Here is a 19,840-nt window from a genome sequence, read left to right as displayed (position 1 = left end):
GGTATCTCTGCTCAGCCCTGCAAGTGGCATTAAGCATATCCTCTGCATATGACTCCCACTTTCATGTCAGTGGGAGTCATAATGCTTATTATTTCACCAAAGCATTATGAGGCCTACTTTTTAGTTAATTGATTAGAAGATTGCATTGAGTGCTGAATACTTTGCAAGATTTCTTAGCTGGTCTAATAAAATGTATCATCTCTGAGCCACAAGTTCTAGAATTTTGCATTTCGTTTTTGTCTCATAGATTCATAGATTCATAGATGTTAGGGTTGGAAGGGACCTCAATAGATCATCGAGTCCGACCCCCTGCATAGGCAGGAAAGAGTGCTGGGTCTAGATTACCCCAGTTAAATGTTTAACCTACCTCCTCTTGAAGACCCCCAGGGTAGGGGAGAGCACCACCTCCCTTGGGAGCCCATTCCAGACCTTGGCCACTCGAACTGTGAAGAAGTTCTTCCTAATGTCTAGTCTAAATCTGCTCTCTGCTAGCTTGTGGCCATTATTTCTAGTAACCCCCGGGGGCGCCTTGGTGAATAAAACCTCACCAATTCCCTTCTGTGCCCCGGTGATGAACTTATAGGCAGCCACAAGGTCGCCTCTCAACCTTCTCTTGCGGAGGCTGAAAAGGTCCAGTTTCTCTAGTCTCTCTTCATAGGGCTTGGTCTGCAAGCCCTTAACCATACGAGTGGCCCTTCTCTGGACCCTCTCCAGGTTATCCGCATCCCTCTTGAAGTGCGGTGCCTAGAATTGCATGCGGTACTCCAACTGCGGTCTGACCAGCACCTGATAGAGGGGAAGTATCACCTCCTTGGATCTATTCGTCATGCATCTGCTGATGCATGATAAAGTGCCATTGGCTTTTCTGATGGCTTCACACTGCCGACTCATGTTCATTTTGGAGTCCACTAGGACTCCAAGATCCCTTTCCACTTCCGTGCCACCCAGCAGGTCATTCCCTAGGCTGTAGGTGTGCTGGACATATTTCCTCCCTAGGTGCAGCACTTTGCATTTCTCCTTGTTGAACTGCATTCTGTTGTTTTCTGCCCACTTGTCCAACCTGTCCAGGTCTGCTTGCAGCTGTTCCCTGCCCTCCGGCGTGTGCACTTCTCCCCATAGCTTTGTGTCATCTGCAAACTTGGACAGAGTACATTTCACTCCCTCGTCCAAGTCGCTAATGAAGACATTAAAGAGTATCGGTCCAAGGACCGAGCCCTGCAGGATCCCACTGCCCACACCCTTCCAGGTCGAAACCGACCCATCCACCATGACTCTCTGGGTGTGACCCTCTAGCCAAATCGCCACCCACCAGACTGTGTAGTCATCCAAGTCACACCCTCTTAACTTGTTCACCAGTATGGGGTGGGATACCGTATCGAAGACCTTCCTGAAGTCTAAGTATACGACATCCACCCCTCCTCCTGTGTCCAGGCGTTTCGTAACCTGGTCATAAAAAGAGACTAGATTAGTCAGGCACGATCTGCCTGCTACGAACCCGTGCTGGTTTCCCCTCAGCATAATTTGTCCTGCTGGGCTCTCGCAAATGTGAGCCTTGATAATTTTTTCAAAGACTTTGCCAAGGATGGAGGTGAGACTGACTGGCCTACAGTTGCCCGGGTCCTCCTTCCTCCCCTTCTTGAAAATGGGGACCACATTGGCCCTTTTCCAGTCCTCCGGGACTTGGCCCCTGCACCATGAGTGTTCAAATATTACCACCAGTGACTGTGCAATGACGTCAGCCAGTGCCTTCAGCACCCTCGGATGGAGCTCATCCGGGCCTGCCGACTTAAAGGCATCCAGTTCTTCCAAGTGACTGCACCATCTCAGGGTCTAAGCACGGTAGTCTGACACCTTGCTGCTGCCTCTCCACAACCCCAGTGAGAGACTTGTCGTGCCCCTCGCTTAGGAACACTGAGGCAAAGAACTCGTTGAGGAGTTCAGCCTTGTCCCCCCTGTCCATCACCAATTGTTTCTGCCCATTTAGCAGGGGTCCTATTCCTCCCTGGGCCTTCCTTTTACTCCCTATATATCTAAAAAACAATTTCTTGTTGTCCTTTACTTGGGATGCCATCCTCAGCTCCATGGTAGCTTTGGCCCGTCTAACTGCCTCCCTACAAGTGTGAGCAGAGGAGGTATATTCTAGAGTTCTAGAGTTTTGCATTTCCTTTTGTCTCAGACCAACACAGCTACCAAATACATCCCTGAATACTTTGCAAGTAACCCAAACAGGAAACTCATATAAAACACTCCCATTCTGAATTTCAAACAGGCTAGGTTTGGATCCCTATATCTGAAATTGTAATAACTGTTGCATTTATAGTTTGCATTTAAGCCTAATTTCCACATACATTTTGAACATAGCCCAGAAAAAGCAGAAATCTCATGGAAGTGTCATTTTGAAGTTAAAACACCGCGAGAAACATTTTGTGATATTTTAGCATCCTCAAATCTGAATCCAGGCTGTACCCCTAATTTGGTCTTGAGCCAGCATTCCAAACCCTATTGTAAACATGCTCCAGACCCAAAATGAACACTGCCTTCTTAGCCTATCACTATTATTAGTAAGTCACAGAATGAATTGTTGCTATTGTCAAGTCATATAAGGAGTAGTATATCCAAAGTTTCTGAATGCAAGCTGAAAATCCAACCAACTGGGGATATTTTATTATATGATTTTGGAACAGAATGTGGAAGCACAAAATAAATTTAAATGATAAAAGACCTGAATAGAAAATCTGCAGTTATAAATGGCATGGTTGCTGTGAGCAGATAATTATGTACATCCACATCTGTTCCAGTTCAAAGCAGTTCATGTGAACCAGTGGGAGAAACTATTTTTTCTTTAGACTCACTGCTACAAACTTATCTGCATTTAGCTAAACACAAAGTGGAAAGGGGTGGAAATCACAACCAGAGAGTAAATGAAATTAAGATGTATTGGGATAGCACCCCCTTCTCTTCTATTTGTTTTTATTTTACCTGAAGACTAGTTTCTTTTTCACAGGCATTGCTTTTGGGGTCCCTAGGATGACAGATGTAGGCAAACTGAGCCGAGAAGCCACATAATAGAAGAGGTATATTCAAATGAAAAAGAACGTGGGTACTAAACTCATTCAACTTCCAACGAAATTCAAACTTCCAACCTATAGTTTATTGTAAAGCATATTCTCCATCCCTCTCAATATTTAGTTTCTCTCCCCCCATTATTTAATATTTTTCTTTAAATCAATGCATAGAGGGAAAAATAGTAAAAATGGAAGCAGTAGCAGAAAGATGACCTAGAAAAAAGCATATAAATATTCATTTCATTTCCAATAATTGTCATGAAACAAAAAGGGGAATGGCATTAAAATTTGGTGAGGAGTAACATTTGTCCAGGGTTTCTGTCTAAAACTGAGCTTCACAATTCTCAACGTGCTCTTAATAAGGCACTCCTCAGAAATAATCTGTGAGAACTGCTTATTTTACTGTTTGAATATCCTTCTGCTTCTCAGTATTAAATCTCAGAAAATATTTGATAAGTGGAATGTATTTGTTTTAACTTATCTTTTAAGAACAGGCTGAGATGAGCTTAATTTTCTAGGGAGTTTCTGCCTACAAAACTCCCAGGCTTTGACCCTACAATTGATTCTGTGCAAGTGGTTCCTTGCCATTGACTTCAATGGGGTGCTGAGGTCAATCTGCAAAGAGATAATTTTATGAGTGAGACTCTTGTGAGTTCGATGAATTTTTGTGACCATACTAACAACAGGGCCTTGGCCTGAGGGGTCTCTTTGGTTGGACACTGGTTTAGACATAAATGTCAGAGGTACTGAGCTCCTCAAGTCTCATTAGATCTGTGCTCCTTCTCCAGCATTGAAGTTAATGGGAAAATCTAAGCTGAAACTACAACGGAGCCTCTTGGAATTTAATGGAAGCTCAAGATGAAGCACCTCGCAAGATGGGCTTAAAGAGGAATGGACTGATCCGGCACTTATTCAGGCTTAACACTCCCTAATATCAATTAAATACATTCCTGCAAAAGGGTTTAAAGATCTAGACCGGGGTGAGCAAAATACGGCCCGTGGGCCAGATATAGCCCGTGAGGCCATTCTATCTGGCCTGCAGTGCCCCTAAAAATTTAGAAAATTAATATTTATCTGTCTTTGGTTCCTGTCAAAAATGACAGGAACATGGGGCAGTAGGACCCAGGGGAAGCCCAGTGGGCTCCAACAGCAGGGCCCACCTGGCCCTGCACCCCAGCTGGAAGCCCTAGCAAACACTGCCTGGCGTGACAAGTGGGGAGGCTGCAGCTGCTGCCGCTATGTGCAGCCCCGATGGGTGATCCTGGAGCTGGCGCAGGGCATAGGTTGGTAGCAGGGGCGGGTTACAAGCTGGTACTGAGTGTGGGGAAAAGTGGCCCCTCCTCTGCCCCATGGCCAGCGCCCCACGCTGGAGCTGATTGCAGCCCACATGGGGCTGCCTGTCCCTGCTCATGACAGCCCCACATGGGCTGCAAGTGACTGCAGCAGGGATCACTGGCCATGGGGTGGGGGAGGGGCCACTTTTGCCCCCACACAGCACCAGCTTGTTCCCTGCTGGGGAGCAGGGGGTCAGGGCTGCACGCTGCCCCCTGCTTGTACTGTGGGGCTGGGGACACTGGGAGTGAGCAGGTGCATGGGGCCTACACTGGTGTCCCGGGGCCAGTGTCAGTGGGGCCCAGAGCAGGGTGGCAGGAGTCCTGGCTGGCAGGGGCTCTATTCAACTCTGTGACAGCTCCCCCCTTTCCCTGCTGGTGCAGCCTAACCCAGCTCCACAGACCTCTGCCAACCTGTGCCTCACTCTGGGTCCCACCGGTGCTGGCCCTGGGACATTGGTCCCAAGATGGTGACCAGGAGGCGGGGCACCTGTCAAGGGGCGGAGCTACCCATGTGGCCCTCGACAGCTTTCCAAAACTGGGTGAGCAGCCCTCTGCCCAAAATAATTGCCCACTCCTGATCTAGACAGTACTGAAGATCTGCCATTTCATTCCATGCTCCATTACTGTTTGGTCCTGAGAATATGCAAGACAATGCTGAGTACATTCAATTCCTCCTTAAATACACTGGAATGGAGGCAGCCCCAGAATCCTCAGTCATTTGACCAGCCCAGAGTAGTCACTGGGACCATGCACATGGTTTAAGAGCTTTGTTGGATTTGGTCCAGCCTGCACAGCAATTTGCAGGACTAAGCCCTCAAAAACCTATTTTACATAAATAGACTGCAAAAATAAAATTTAAATAAAATAAAACTGATACAAAATAGTCCTTCATTTATTTATAAAAATAAAGAGACATTCTGTTTTGGAAACAAGAGTCTGGCTCCTTTACCGGAAGCTTTGTTAGCAAGATACTAACAGGAGAAAGAGTTTAAAAAAGTAAATTAATTTATCTGCCATTTAGAAAGCAGTTTGCTTTAAAGTCTTGTATTAACTTCTAAACAGGTGGCCTTACAACGACATTGAAAAAACTACAGTAGAAATATTTTTTCCCTGTATTTTTTATTAGTATCTGGTACAGTCTTTGTATTGACTCACTCATGTCCTGGCATGCATTTGTTTTTTTGAGTATTCATTCTTCAATCATAAACTTGAGTATCATGAAGGGATAATCTCTTTTCTATAATAATTTAAAATATATTAAATATCAACCACAGCTTTTCTTCCAGTTGCTTATTCTAGTATTTACTGCTGTTATTTTTAACTTCCCTTTAGGATAAAACTAATGTAGGTTGAAATTTTCCAAAAGTTTCCATAGTTTCTGAATGCATTTACTTCCTAAATGTAAATGCATTTGGGTACCATGTTCCCTTCCTCAGTCTCAGAGAAAAAAATAAAAAAGATACAGAAGAGCAAAATAGCAAACGGAACAAAAGCTTGTGCAAAACTCCTTGCTCTGTCTGCTATTTAGCTCTGCTGTGTCTGCTTTTTTCTCTCAGAGACCCCAGAATTTGTCTATGCCCTTCCAAACTACATGGATGGTCTAGTACAGGGGTTGTCAACCAGGCATATGTATACCCCTGGGGAAACATGGACCAGTCCTAGGGGGTACGTGTGGGTGGATGGGGATGGAGTGCCGCCACCTCCCAGGAGCAGGGCCAGGGCAGGGTAAGGGCAGCAGCACCCTTTTGCAGGATGCCACACACAGTCCAGTGAGCTTCCCCATCCCACAGAGGGGTGCCACTGCCCTCACCCCACCCCAGTGAGCATAGGCGGTGGGAGCAGGGGGCTAACCAGGCTCAGCCCCCCCAAAACACAGGCAGCGGGTAGGGCCCCAGGGCAGCCCAGATGCAGGCTGCTGCAACAGGGGGAGAGAGGCACGCACACACACATACCGTGCACAGCCAGGATCACAGCTGGCTGAGCAGGCAGGTAAGTTTCTTTCTGTTTTCTTTACCTGGGCTTCGGGGGAGTGGGGGGAGGCAGATTGAGACTCCCACAGTGCAGAAGGCAGTGGGGTAGGGGCAAGGGTGAATCATAGATTCATAGATGTAGGGTCAGAAGGGATCTAAGTAGATCTTTACATAAAGTAAAATGTGTTTTAGCCCAGACTCAAATGCTTTCTGAATAATGTTAATGATTAAAGGTGAAGTAGTACTTCAGATTAATGGGAAAACCAAAACAAATCTTCAGCAAACTATTTTGACAGGTACCTACTAATACAACTGAATTCCATCTCCCTAAATTCTGTTATCTCATGTAACACCACTAAGGAATGCTGGGCTAAATACTATCTTTATAAATATAGGACTTTTAAAGACAATGTCTTCCTTTTTTGCTGATCCAACTTTGAAAGTTTTATCTAACTGGATACAATTCACCTCAGCAAAAATTTCTTAAGGCCTTGTAAGCTACTGCCTCACAAAAACATGAATTTTAAGGAAGCAGAGTGACAGTATTCTGAAAGTAAGAGAGACATAATCTTTCCATAGGAAACATGCTGGCAAACAGAGAATGCAAAAACATGCTAGTCACATAGATCAGAATGTACAAACAATACATACTGTATGTATTAAAACCTGACAGTTCTGTATTTCTGTGAGTCCAGAACAGCAATGCAAAGATAACGAGAAAAAATCTTAGATTATTTTGTAATACACAAAAGGTCAATATGTTGGACCTGAAAACTTGCAAAGAATGATTTTTTTGCTACTATTTAGTTAGTCTAATAAAAGATATCACCTCTAGCCCAAGGGTTTTGTCTGTCTTGACATATTGTCTATGCACCTATGGGAGATGATCTAGGTCTTTAATCACTTTTCTGAACACACAAGCTCTAAAGGCTCCATCATATTAAAAGGAAAATTAGACTATCCATTTCATATGTCTAGAAAATTCCATTTTTTTATTACTGGCATATTTTGACATACAGCAAATGTTAGTAAGCCCTGTCTTTCCGCTGGATGTACTACGTCTTTTATATATATATATATATATATATATATAAAAGGGGGGATGGGCCTGGACTGGCTGATTTGGAGATTCATAGATTTGGCAGCAGGGACAGTGATTCTAATAATATATATATTAGGCCTGTGCAAAGTGGCTAGTACTTGCTTTGGATTCAGCTGATTCGGGGGACAGTGATTCGATTTGGTGATTAGAATCACTGTCCCTTCTGCCAAATCTCTGAATCTCCAAATCAGCCAGTCCAGGCCCATCCCCCACCTGCTCTTTCAGACCGGCAACGGCTGCCCCGCCCACCCCAGCTCCTGGCACTTGTTAAAAAAAAGCCCCGACTCAGCAGGTGCTGCTGGGCGGGGAGCAATCCCCACTGCCCCACACTGCGTGAGGGGCTCTGAATGAGCCCCCTGACCTCCCCCAACACTCCCCCAGCCCCACCATGGGTGCCCTTCTTAAAGGGCCAGAGCTGGCCCAGGCAGAGCACCTGTGTGGGGCTGGAGGAGCAGGGGGGTTGGGAGGCTCGTGCCCCACAGCGTTGGGCAGTGGGGGGCAGTGGGGAGCACCCCCCACCCAGCAGCACCCAGTGAGCACCGGGGCTTTTTTTTAAAGGGCCGGGAGCTGGGGTGGGCAGAGAAGCTGTGGGGGATCTGGGGGTGCGGGCAGGGGTCGGGAGGGCTGAGGAAGTGGGGGGGGTCGAGGGGGCTGGGAGAATAGGGAGGTCTGGGGGGCTCGCAGGGGTCCCCCCATGGTCCCCTCCCCCTCCCCCAGCCTCCCCTCCCTTGCCCCTAGTATTTACTAGCGCCGAGTCAGCTGTAGCTCCCTGCTGCAGCCACTGGGGACTGCCCAGATCATCAAAGCTCTCCTAATCTTTGCCAAAGATTAGGAGAGCTTTGAATCGATTCAGACCTTTAAATTGGTCCCCTGATTAGATTCGGATTCGGAGATTCGGCCACCGAATTGGGCCGAATCTCCTCCGAATCGAATCACCACCCAAAGCTTCACACAGTCCATATATATATATATATATATATTTAAGGTATATGCATTTCCTACTGAAAAGCACATCTTTAATATATATATTAAATATAATAAAGATAATATATATATTATAAAGATTAATATGTATATAAATATATACATATATTGAAGATGTGCTTTTCAGTAGGAAATTCATATACCTTAAATCAGTGATTTTCAATTTTTTTGGATGTGAAGCATCCCTCCATAACTTTTGTGAATCGAATGACACCCAATTTAAAAAAAACAAATGTATATATCACAAGTACTTACCTCCTTATACAGCGTGTGGGCAGTAAGGGTTGGAGATCATCCAGGCAGGGACAAGCCTGACCCTAGTTTATCTGCTTATCTCTTCATACCTCACTTATATCCTCACACCTTTTGGCACCTTTCAAAGGATCTGGCAGCACTCCAGAGTGCCCCAGCACCTGGCTTGAGAATCACTGCCCTGTATGGTTTGTTTTTCCATTGGATATAGTGGAAGCTATAACAATCGTTGCATTCTTAGACTGGATCTGTACTTCTAGTAAAGTGTACTCCTTCAACTCCCCATGGATATCTTGGGAAGAGAGTTGATGCTCAACATATCACAGATCAGGTTCTATATTCACAAGGACACAAACAAAATGCTAGCATGTTGTGTTTTGTGTGTGTTGTGCCCTCAAGATTACGGAAAAAAGATTTTTTGTGTGATTTCTTAGTTGGTTTAATAAAAAGGTATCATCTCTGAACCAAGAGTTCTAGAGATTTGTATTTATTTTTGTCTCAGACCAACACGGCTGCCAAACACATTCTTGAAAGACCCCTACATTTTAGTAGATAATTCCCACAAAGAGTACGTTCTCTTCACTTATGTAAAATCTGAGATCTATTTTAATTCAAGATTATGAGGGGTTTGAGGGAGTTTATTTTAGCAACTATCTGACCTTAAAAACCTTTTTAGATTCTCTTGCAGTGATTACATAGAAATGGTTATTTACAATGTCTTTACAATTGTCTCCCACATGTTAAGAGATGGGACTTTTCATTTCCCACTTTTTATATATTTCACATGTAAAAAGACTGTACTGTAGACAGGACTGAACCTGTGGTGTAGCCTCCCCTCTGTCCTCAACACAGACTATTTGTGAGACTAAAATCCTAATCTCACTATAAATTTCTGAGAATTTGGATCCAGACTCAGCAACTCAGGCTCATTCCATTTATACTACCTTGAGTTGCTAAACTGTGCTGACTAGTAACCATACGGATGAATAAAAAATATTAAGTCAAAGGAAATAAAAAGGGAAACCATTAATTTATTTATAGTAAGCTCTTCTTGCCATTCATCCAAAAAGAACATTCAAAACATTCACCCAGATACAAGTATTTGGGTAAGGTTTGGCTGACTGCAATCTGAAAAGCAGATTAAATAAGAACCATTCTTTCAACTAGTCTAAGATTCCATGCCAGTGAACGCAGGATATATTCAGCAATGTAGAAATTTCCGCAGGATTTGGCTTAATTGAAAATGAGAGCTTTCTTGACAGAGTCTATTTCAACTTATCCTTTCAGTTTTGCCATGTTTGATGTGCCAAACAGGTAAATACACATCTTCCCTGGATAGAACCAGTGTGAACATCTGAATACCAAAGAAAAGGACACAAGTGCTACTTCAGATCTCCCACATATTTAATCACCAAATAGGTTCTCACTAATGTTGAAAAACAGTTGCTTACCTCTCAGCAATCCTACAATGATTTTTTTTCCTGTTTCCAACATCCAGTGTGCAACTAACAAGTCAGGGAACAGATGCACGTAAGTAAGCAGGCAACACCCACAGAACCACTACTTCTATCCTTCCCTCTAGAGTTCTTCCTCCACTGTTTTTGGTGCCATATTAGGAATTAAAAACTACAAGGGTACATGTGTGCATGTGGAGATATATGTATTGATATATAAAAGTTCAGTGCAATAAATGTATGGGGCTAAGAAAAAAGATCTGCCTATGCATTATCAACTGAGAAAATGCTCTATTCTTACCAGCTAGACACAAGTGGGGACTAGAATTCTTCCCTGCATTGATCAAACTAAACTGGACCAAATTCTGCAGAATATTGAACATCTTCAACTCCCACAGAAGTCAAGGAGGAAAAATCCACAGACATACTTAGTCTGACATAGCCTCTATTCAACCACCTCTTAGAATGTGGCAATAAACTCTGGCTGTTCTACTCCCACTGAAGTCAATTGTAATGGTCCCATAAGAGCATATTAACTAGAACTTTTGAAAACTTGAAATGAATAAATGAAATGAGAAATCCCTTTCAAGGCATCACTGCCACAAAACAGCAGGGTGAATGCAGTGGCCTTTGAGATCATCCTGTTTGTACTTAACATTACATTAAGTATATCAGAAGACTCTCCTTACTTTAATACTGTATTGCCACTGTAAGGCTGCTTAAGTTTGAATCTCCTTGGGCTATTTGGCTCAAAGTAATGTTTTTGCGTGAGTGATTGTACTAAGTAAATCTGACTTTAAAAAAAAATAAGTTTCAAGTCTGTATTTGCTAATTTGAATACATTTTTGTCTATGTCATTATTTTCCTTTATTAGTAACTGGGACATTTAAAGCCTTTATCTCCTGTTCTTGGACAGAATTTTGTTTTCTGATATTGTCTAATCATCCATTCTATCTTTATTGCATATTCTGAACTCATTTTCCAAGCGGAACACCAACCAATGTCAAAAAGAGTTTAGAAAAGGCCATAAATATCTGAAGCGTGGACTAGAAAGTTTTGCACATACTGCTCAAATGTTCCCCTGTCCCCAGACAAGATTGCTTTTAGTGCAGGACTGGAAACCAAAATCAATATAATCCCAGATTTCTTGCTGATTTGCTCAATGGACATGACAACATCTCTGCTCCTTTTTTTGCCACCTATAAAATGTGACCCGGATATTTACTGATTTGACATTATGTTGAGAGGATTAGCAAACATTTGTAAAGCACTTAGAGAACTGCTGTAAAAAAGAACTAAGTGTGGTGATGAAGATCAATGCAATGTAACTGACTGAGGAGAAAGAGATTTTCAAAATTCCTTTAAACAAGAACATTTTTTAATACAGGCTATATTTTAAAAGTGACAAGTTAAAGTCTTAGGGTGCTGCAGTCAAAGTGTTATAAAAACATTAGCAATGAGTCCCACTAAATATAAATGTCAGCAAAGACCACTTTCCTAAGCAGGTTTGCATGATATGCTCTAACAAATTTTAAACAGAGATACGGAGGAGACAGAACATGGGAAGGAAAGGGCTATAGGGCTAAAAAGAATTAGATTTAATGCAGGACATCACATCTGTAAGAGAGAGAGATGGATATTATCAATGGAGGGCTACAGATGTGAACCCAAAGGAATGTGAAGAGAAGTTGGTCACATAACATTCATGTTGGAAGAGATACGACAGAGGCAAAGCTGTTCTTGGAAAAAGACAACTGGATCATCTAGGCAAGCTAGATCAAAGCATACAGTGGAGGAAAAGGGTAAACTACAGGTGAGATGAGGGCAGCAGTAGAACTAGTCACAACCCTTGAGGTGAGAGTGTGGGGATCCAAATAGACCAGGAAGAATATACTATCCCTTTCAAAACTGGAAAGGAATAAGAAATTAAAAGTTAAACCAAAAAATGTCATCTGACAAAATAGGAACTAATATTTGCAGAAGCTATTGTGACTAGTGCTCCTCAGAATGGGCAGCTCTATTTCATTTAGAAACAAGTTACCCACTGTGGTTGAGGCTAGCAGGCCAACATTTGCTATGAGTGGCAATTGGGACAAGTCAATTGTCCCCTACTCTCAGACATTACTCTAACAGTTGATAGAGGATAGCTTTTTCATATTGCCACTGATGATGCCAGTCTGACAGGCACTTTACATGCAATTTAGGGCCTTGTGACACCTTATGCTGTGAACCACGCAACTGTTGATCAGTGTTAGTGCTAACTTGGAGTTTGGAGCAGTCACACCCATAGTCTAGAAACCTCTGACTGTCTCCCACCTGCACAGTTGTGACTTGCCACTAGGGCTAGGGACAGACATTACACATAAACTGGTTTAAGTGATCAGAAACTGGTTTAAACCTGTAACAGAACAGATGTTCAGTGCACATAAACTGGTTTGAAAATGGCTGAAACCGATTTGAGATAAACCTGGTTGAATGTAGAATCAGACTTTGCTGATTTGGCTCAAACTGATTTATACAATGTCTGTCCTAGACCCTTCCTGGTTTAAGTTAAATCAGAATCCTCCAGAATCCCAGATGTTTTACAACCCTGGGCAGGGCTCTGTTCTCTGCTCCAGCCCAGCAGTGCTGGCCCCTCCCCTCTGCTCCCTGGCTGCAGCTCTGGTAGAGACTGCAGGTACAGGATATCTCGCTGGCTTCCTCCTGCTCCCCCCCCACCACAACTCCCTGCTTTATCAGGGATTTCCCCCTCCCCTCTGCCTTACACCGACACCTCTCAGCATTAGCTAGCATACCACATGCTCGCTACCTTCTAGTAAGTAAATGCTTTGTCAAATCTCTGCTGGCTCCCTCGCTCACCAGTGAGGCAGGAAACCCCTCCCTAATCAGAGTGTCCTGCCAGGACCTGGCCAAGCCCCCCTTCAGCTCAGCAGTACGGAAGGGAAGGTAGGGCTGTTCTAGCACCCCCCAACTTCTAGCCTGAGCCACTGCAGGCATGTGACTGCTTTTTTTCAGTCCAGAGGGGATGTCTATACAGTTACAAACTGATTCAGCCTAGGCAGGTTAGACTAACCTGCAAAGATTGAATCAATTCAGGCTCAGGCTTGTTGAATGTCTGTCCCTAGCCCAGAGTCCTGGTGAGCAGGGGCAGGAGTAAGAGTTGTGAGTTGCCACTAGAGGTCTGGTGAGCCAGGACAGGCTTCTATTCCTGCTCTATGAACAGGGGTGTGAGAGACCCTGGGATACTGGAGGACTTCAACTTGGGTGGTACATCTGTGGAGAGTGGCCACACCTTAATGGAACAATAGCTGGGTTGTGTGGATCAGAGTTAATCCTGCCTTGGAGTAGCATAATTCCGAGCTGTATAACGAGTGCTTAAAACTACTTTAAGTTGTTACTATGCGAACACAGTCCAGGGGTTAAGAGCTCCAGGAGCTGCCCAAAATAACTATGTAACAAGGCGCTTAGATAAATAATTCTTGAATTCTTTCACACATATAACTTATTCAAATCAATGTAAGCTCTGCTTGCATCAAGACTATAGGATTCAGTCATAAAGGCAGAAGTTTTGTTGCAAACACGGGTAGTAAGACTGATAATTTGAAGTTTGTACACATTTTCCTTCTCATCATTATCCATGTAATTACTACTTTCTCAAAGTATAAGGCTCCATTTCATACCTAGCAGCTTCAGTAAGATATAATTACACATTCAGTGGTATACAATCAATCTCCTGGCAGCCACAAGAAACATCACAAGGAAGTCGAAAATCACACACAAGTGACACAAATCACAAGCCATCACAAAAAACAAACTACAGGTTGTAGCATATACCTGCTTGTGGCCATGGATTCAACCAGAATACCTAATAATTTGCTTATGAAGTAATCATAAAATGGATCTCTAATGATTTAGAGTACTTTTAAGTGTATTCCCCACCATGCCTGAGGACAGCATATGTGCAATATGGGTGTAGTCCTGAGGTCTTCTTAGCTCCCTCAACTCACCTTAATTTCAGGGCACTCCTCACCAACAGAAGGTGTTGAGTGCCATTCAGGACTCACATCTTTAATAGCAAAGTGAGGCTTTCTAACGAATTACACAAACCAGATCTATGTAGATGTTAAACTACAGAGCTCCATGCAAAGGAAAACTCAAGTTCTTCGAACTGTGCTTAGCTTTGCTTTCACGGTATAGGCAAAATAGACTTACTGCAGGCAAAAGTATTAGAGCTAAATGTCCCTCTCTTTCTCATTTCCTTGCTGGATTTATTCTGTCTGCAGAAAGCGTGCCATAAATGTATTAGAAAGAGCTGCCTGCTGAGGCACAATGGTGTAGGGTGCTAAATACTTCCTGGGGCATGCAAGTACTTTCAATAAAACTAATGAGAACTGAGGAACATTAGAGCTTCTCAGAAACATACATGATCAGTTCTTGAAATTGTCTGTCCCCAACACAAATTCTGCTTGAATGTAATCTATTTTTCCAGCCATGCATCCCCAAGCATTTCCTTTTCTCAAGGTCTCCAGAATCCAGGGGGTGCAATTAAAATCAAAAAGGACATTTTTCCCCTCTTAGTGCCAACAAATTCTCCCACTTCCCAGGGTCATTTTTCTTTCCTTCTGTTTTGGCAGGCTACTCTTCTTTCATATTTCATAACCACAACTGTACAATAGTAGTGCATAGCTACAGCAGTTTCTGATCGTAAAACATTACCCAAAACATTTACTATATCCAGCTCTGATGTGTTATACATTTCCTGTTACCTAATTGCTTCACAAACCCTCACAGTGACTGGTGAACTGCTTTGCTTGCTGTGAGTCTTATGTAGGAATAGATATACTGCACTACAAGTTACTTAGCAAAGTAACAGCCAGGGCTGCTGTTCTGAAGCACTGCCCCCAAATCAAAATTCCTCACTTAAAGTGTTTGGACAGAACCCATCTACATAAATAAGTTATTATTACAAATTAAAAATATTAAACTAATGATGTGTATAACTGCAAGTTATAGAGTTGGAAAAGAAGTTTTAATTAAATCAGTGTGGTTATTAGTCTCTTGTCACTGTTGATTAATTATTAGCTCAAAAAGCTTCATCACTTTCATTTGTAACAGAAATAGCTACAAAATTACCATGAGCAGAAATATAATAAATATAATAAAGCTATAGGCTTGCTCTGGGGATCCCTTCTACAGGAAAAGCCCACAGGAGAAACAGGGAAATGTTTCAACAGTTTAAATTTGAGGGATGAAATCCTGGCTGTGCTGAACTCCGTGGCTTTTGAAGGCTCTGGCTTTCACTCTGGAAGGTTTGATGGTTTCATCCTCATCTGAGGTAAGGATTTGTTTCCCTTTGCTCAGGCTGGGCATCTGACTTGCCAGAATGTCTGGACTGCTCATCCCCCTCCACCAGCACCCCACACCGCTGCCACCTCCAAGGAGCAGGGCAGACGGAGGGGGGGCATGAGGCCAGCAGTGCTGGCCTTGCCCCCCCCCACTCTGTTTCCTCCATCATGGCGGCACTCTGTCTGTCTGTCTGTATGTCTGTCTGTGCGGAGCACTCCGTTTGGTTGTTTCAGACAACCAATCAGAGTGTTCCACGAGCGTTATGGACAGATAGATAGACAGACTAAGCCATTTATATATATAGAATTACCTTATGAGCCTTCCTCCAAGCCAATGTGCCTTGAAGAGAGCAAGAAATGGCACTGAAGTTATGTTTGAGTAAAGACTCAATAGAAACTTCAAAAAAGATGCGTGCAAGGGTCATTTCTTCAGTGGGAGCTAAGGTTGTTATACATCTAAGTAGAAGAGGCATCTTGTACTGTAGCCTAGAGCTCAGCAGTATTATTACAAAGGGGCTGTATTTTACAAACATCCAAAAGACACTTTTTGGATGGCTTGTCATTAGAAATGCAGTGACCTGCTTGTGAGAACAAAACTGTTTCCTGCTCATATTGATGAAGCTTGGTACATTCAGTTCATGGTGCTAATGGGTGATTCAGTAAATTAAATGGAGAATGTCACTGTAAAATATGATTTTGTGAAGATAAAAAGCAACTCAATTTCTCAGGGCTCTTTCAGCCTATCACTGTGATTGCCTTCTGATAAATTGCCACCTGCCCCATGAGTAATAGTATATCTTTTTTAGTGTCATTTTAGCATTGAGTCCTTATATTGATTTCTGTTAATGTACTTTGATAACACTTTAGCTTCCTATGTTCCACCTGAATTTTTTTCATTTCAGAGTGCTCTTTCTATTTTGACATGAAACTATTATCTTTTTTTCTGCTACAAGTAAGCAGACATAGGGCAACTAATGCACAGCAAAAAAGTAATATTTTGATATAAAGCCCAGCTGTTTTCTGTCAGGCTGGCTTCCTTAAGTGTATTTTTTTTGCATCCTGAGACACTCTGGCTGGTCTGTGATTTGATGAGCACACCGAATTACTTTTAGAAATGGGCTGAACTCCAGTTAAATATTTGGCTGTTTAATAAGTAGACTTTAAGATAATGGTCTTCATGGGAATCCAAAAAAAGGGAGTAAAGAAAAGGGCTCCCCATGCTATTTTTAGCTGCAAACAACTAGATTTGGCATTTTGATTGTAAAACATGGAATTTATAAATGGTGCCATTCTAAATTTACTTCATTTGTATACAACTCACCAGCATAATCAAGAGTGTTACAGCATGTTCCTGCTTTGCAGCTCAGTTCTGAATTTTATAGCTACTAAAGTACAAGAAAAATGTGTTCTGTAAACAATTTTTGTGTCATTTGTTTTTCAATTTCTGGAGTGCATAGGGATTTTATATATAATTCTGCATGTGCACACACATGCACGCACACATTCACACATGCACATAAGAGTGCACAGGGATTTTATATATAACTGTGCATGTGCACACATGTGCACACACACACATAGACTGCACGGGGATTTTATATATAACTGTGCATGTGTATGCATGCGCGCACACACACACACACAGAGGGCAATGATTTATTTCTAAAGAGAAGCCAAGGAAATTCCCACCCCCTACCATCTAAATGATCTACTGTTTGGCTCTAAATGTTCAGTAGCTTCTCAGCCAAGGAATGTATTTTCACTTTCCAATATATATAATTTGTCTCGTTGCACTCCTTTAGTCAATGATATTATGATGCACTATTTATATAATTTTACATGAAATCACTGACCAGCACAGAGACCATTTTATACATAGATATGATAAACACAGTGGATTTAAAAAAATGTCTCTGAATGTCTTTGCTTCTATAATGTGAATTCACCAAGGTAATTTTTGTTTGTTTCTTCGTTCTCACTGTTCTTTCGCGGTCTTTTGTGCTCAGGTGAGTTTCCTAAGAGCGGGCAGATGAGCTTTTAGCTGATATATTTAGGCAGCGACAGCTCATCCAGCTTTATGTTTTAGAAGAGAATGGAGACAGCTATTTTTTTTCCCCTTCACAAGTTGTTTACTGAGCAGAAAATCAGTCCTGGATTTTTTAAAACTCCAGAACCCATTAAATAAAATCCCTAGCAATGCATTCCTGAATCCAGGACTTGGGAGATGTGGGGAGAGGAAAGACAACCCTCCAATAACCTGTCTCCCCTTCCCAATGACCAGACTAGAATGAAATCACTTTTTTCTCCTAGTGACATACTCCAGGTCTGAGACTTTGGTTTTTTTTTTTTGGTTTTTGCTTCTTTCCCCATGGCTAGAAAACACTTACGTGGTCCCCAGGATGCGTCAGGGGGGATTGTGTGCAGATCAATCTCATCCTTATCCATCTCTTATCCAAGCCGGGAAAGCTCAGCTGCAACTTGGGACCACAGAGAACGCTTCAACTCGCCAGGCTCCTTCCTCTTTCTAGGGCTCCCTCGGGCTTTCATTCAGTGGGCACAAGCAGCCAACCAGTAATCCTACTACTCTTCCTGCTACCACTAATAATGATACCAGGGTCCCTGCAACGGAAGGCAGCCAACTTCTTTTAAAGCCAGAGAGAGGGTGGGGGTAAAAAGGAACCCGGGGAAATTCCCAACCTGATGCTCAGGAAAGCAGCAGCTTAAAGCGCTCCTCACGGGGGGACCCTGCAGGGAGTCACAGGGCGACTTGCCAGCGGTCCCCGCCGCTGCCTGAGGAAACCCCCCTGCCCAGGCAGACGGGGGAGGCTGAGGCAGCGCGCTGCTCCGGGAGCCCGCCTCGCACTCGCCGCTGCTGCCGCTGCCGGAGAAGACTAAGGCTGTGGGAACCCGGCCCTCCACGTGACTGCCATGGGTGCAGCGGTAGCGGGAGGAGGGGGAGGCTCCCAGCCTTCCCCAAGCCCCTCTTATCTGGGCACCGCCAGGGCAAACACTGACTCAGCGGCAGCAGGAGCGCGAAGGAGAGGCGGGGCGGGCGCGGCGCGGCGCGGCGCGGCCCCTCCAGGGCATCCCCCGGGCGCAGCGCGCAGCCGGGGCCGCCGGGACCCGCGCTCCGCTCCATCGCCGCCCCGCCAGCGCCGGCCGTCTGCAGCCCTGCCGCAAGCGGCTCGCCGGCCGTGGGCGTCGGAGGAGCCCGCCTGAGCGATGGCAGCAGCTGCCCCGTGCGGGGAGGATTCCTCTCCAAAGGTCACTGACATACTTGCTCCAGCGGGCTGCGGGAGCCGGGCAGCCCATGGGGGCAGGGGCACCAGCCCCGACCTGCAGGGAGCCCGCGAAAGCTGAAGGAATCGGGACTCGTGGTGGAGGGGATCTCTTATTACACCGACTAGATTTTTGCAACAACACCACCAAAGAAAGAAAACTTTCATTGCAAGCTTTCGGGCAAGCTTCCCCTACCCAAGCTTTTTTGGCAAAAATCTAGTTGGTGTAATAAGAGATCGCCTCCACCACGAGTTCGGAGTCCTTCGGCATCCAGACCAGTGGCTCTCAAACTTTCTTTTTGGCGGACCGCTTGAAAATTGCACAGGGTCTCAGCGGACCACTTAATCCACATTTTTTTTTTGTTCTACAAATCAAAGCGCACAGCTCCTATTTTCATATCAGTAGTCTGAGGCGATGGATGTGCATGGGGTTTTTTTGAGCAAAGTTCTGGGAAGTCTGGTGTAGTGTTTGTCAGCTTTAGCCTTAGGTCACCTTTCTGCAGACCACCTGAATGGAGCTCGCAGACCCCAGCTTGAGAGCCTTTTCTCTAGACCCACCCGGCTACAACCTGGAAACCTGACAGCAAAGCTAACGCACTTGTGCAGACGGCTCCTTGCAAGCCAACCGAGCTGAGAAGCTGCTAGCACTAGAAGAATCTTTGGGAGGTTCATCTTGCTGTCTCTAAATACTTAAGAATAGGGCATTTCATAAAGCTATTGATTTCTTCTCCCTCTGTGTTGCGTCTGTCCTGCCTGCTGTGGACTGGAGTCTAAAATCGTCCCTTTCCTTTTCAGTCCCAATTTGATCTCTTCCCACCAAATCTGGAACCTTTCCATTTTCCAGAGATGCTGAACACCACCTTTATTCTTCTTCATGTATAAGCAGAATGTTTTAATACAATCAAGAAGCCAACCTTCGAGCATGAATGTGATAATACAGTCCCCTCTGCCTTCACATGGAGGCACTAACTAGTTCACTAACTAGTTGCCCTTAGTTTATCAATCTGCCTTCACATGGAGCTCTTTTGCCTAGATGTATCAGTGGCCGTGTCTACA

The 19,840-nt window shown here is 44.0% G+C and overlaps 1 protein-coding gene across 5 annotated transcripts in view; it reads right to left on the bottom strand.

Annotated features, from left to right (window-relative positions):
* Positions 1-18,448, bottom strand: part of ANO1 (anoctamin 1) — a 137,682-nt gene extending 119,234 nt beyond the window's left edge. Inside the window, exon 1 of one of the 5 annotated variants that reach the window (XM_019477055.2) lies at positions 17,894-18,448. In XM_019477055.2, the coding sequence (XP_019332600.1) occupies positions 17,894-17,951 (58 nt within the window). In that variant the 5' untranslated portion in view covers positions 17,952-18,448. The remainder of the gene's footprint in view (positions 1-17,893) is intronic. The other 4 variants (XM_059722736.1, XM_006270507.4, XM_019477056.2 and 1 more) reach the window with 4 other exon arrangements.
* Positions 18,449-19,840: the final 1,392 nt, after the last annotated feature.

This window comes from Alligator mississippiensis, chromosome 2, assembly GCF_030867095.1.
Source record: "Alligator mississippiensis isolate rAllMis1 chromosome 2, rAllMis1, whole genome shotgun sequence".
Classification (NCBI taxonomy): domain Eukaryota; kingdom Metazoa; phylum Chordata; order Crocodylia; family Alligatoridae; genus Alligator; species Alligator mississippiensis.
Note: the sequence above shows the minus strand (reverse complement) of the source record. Positions and strands in the feature narration are given on the sequence as shown.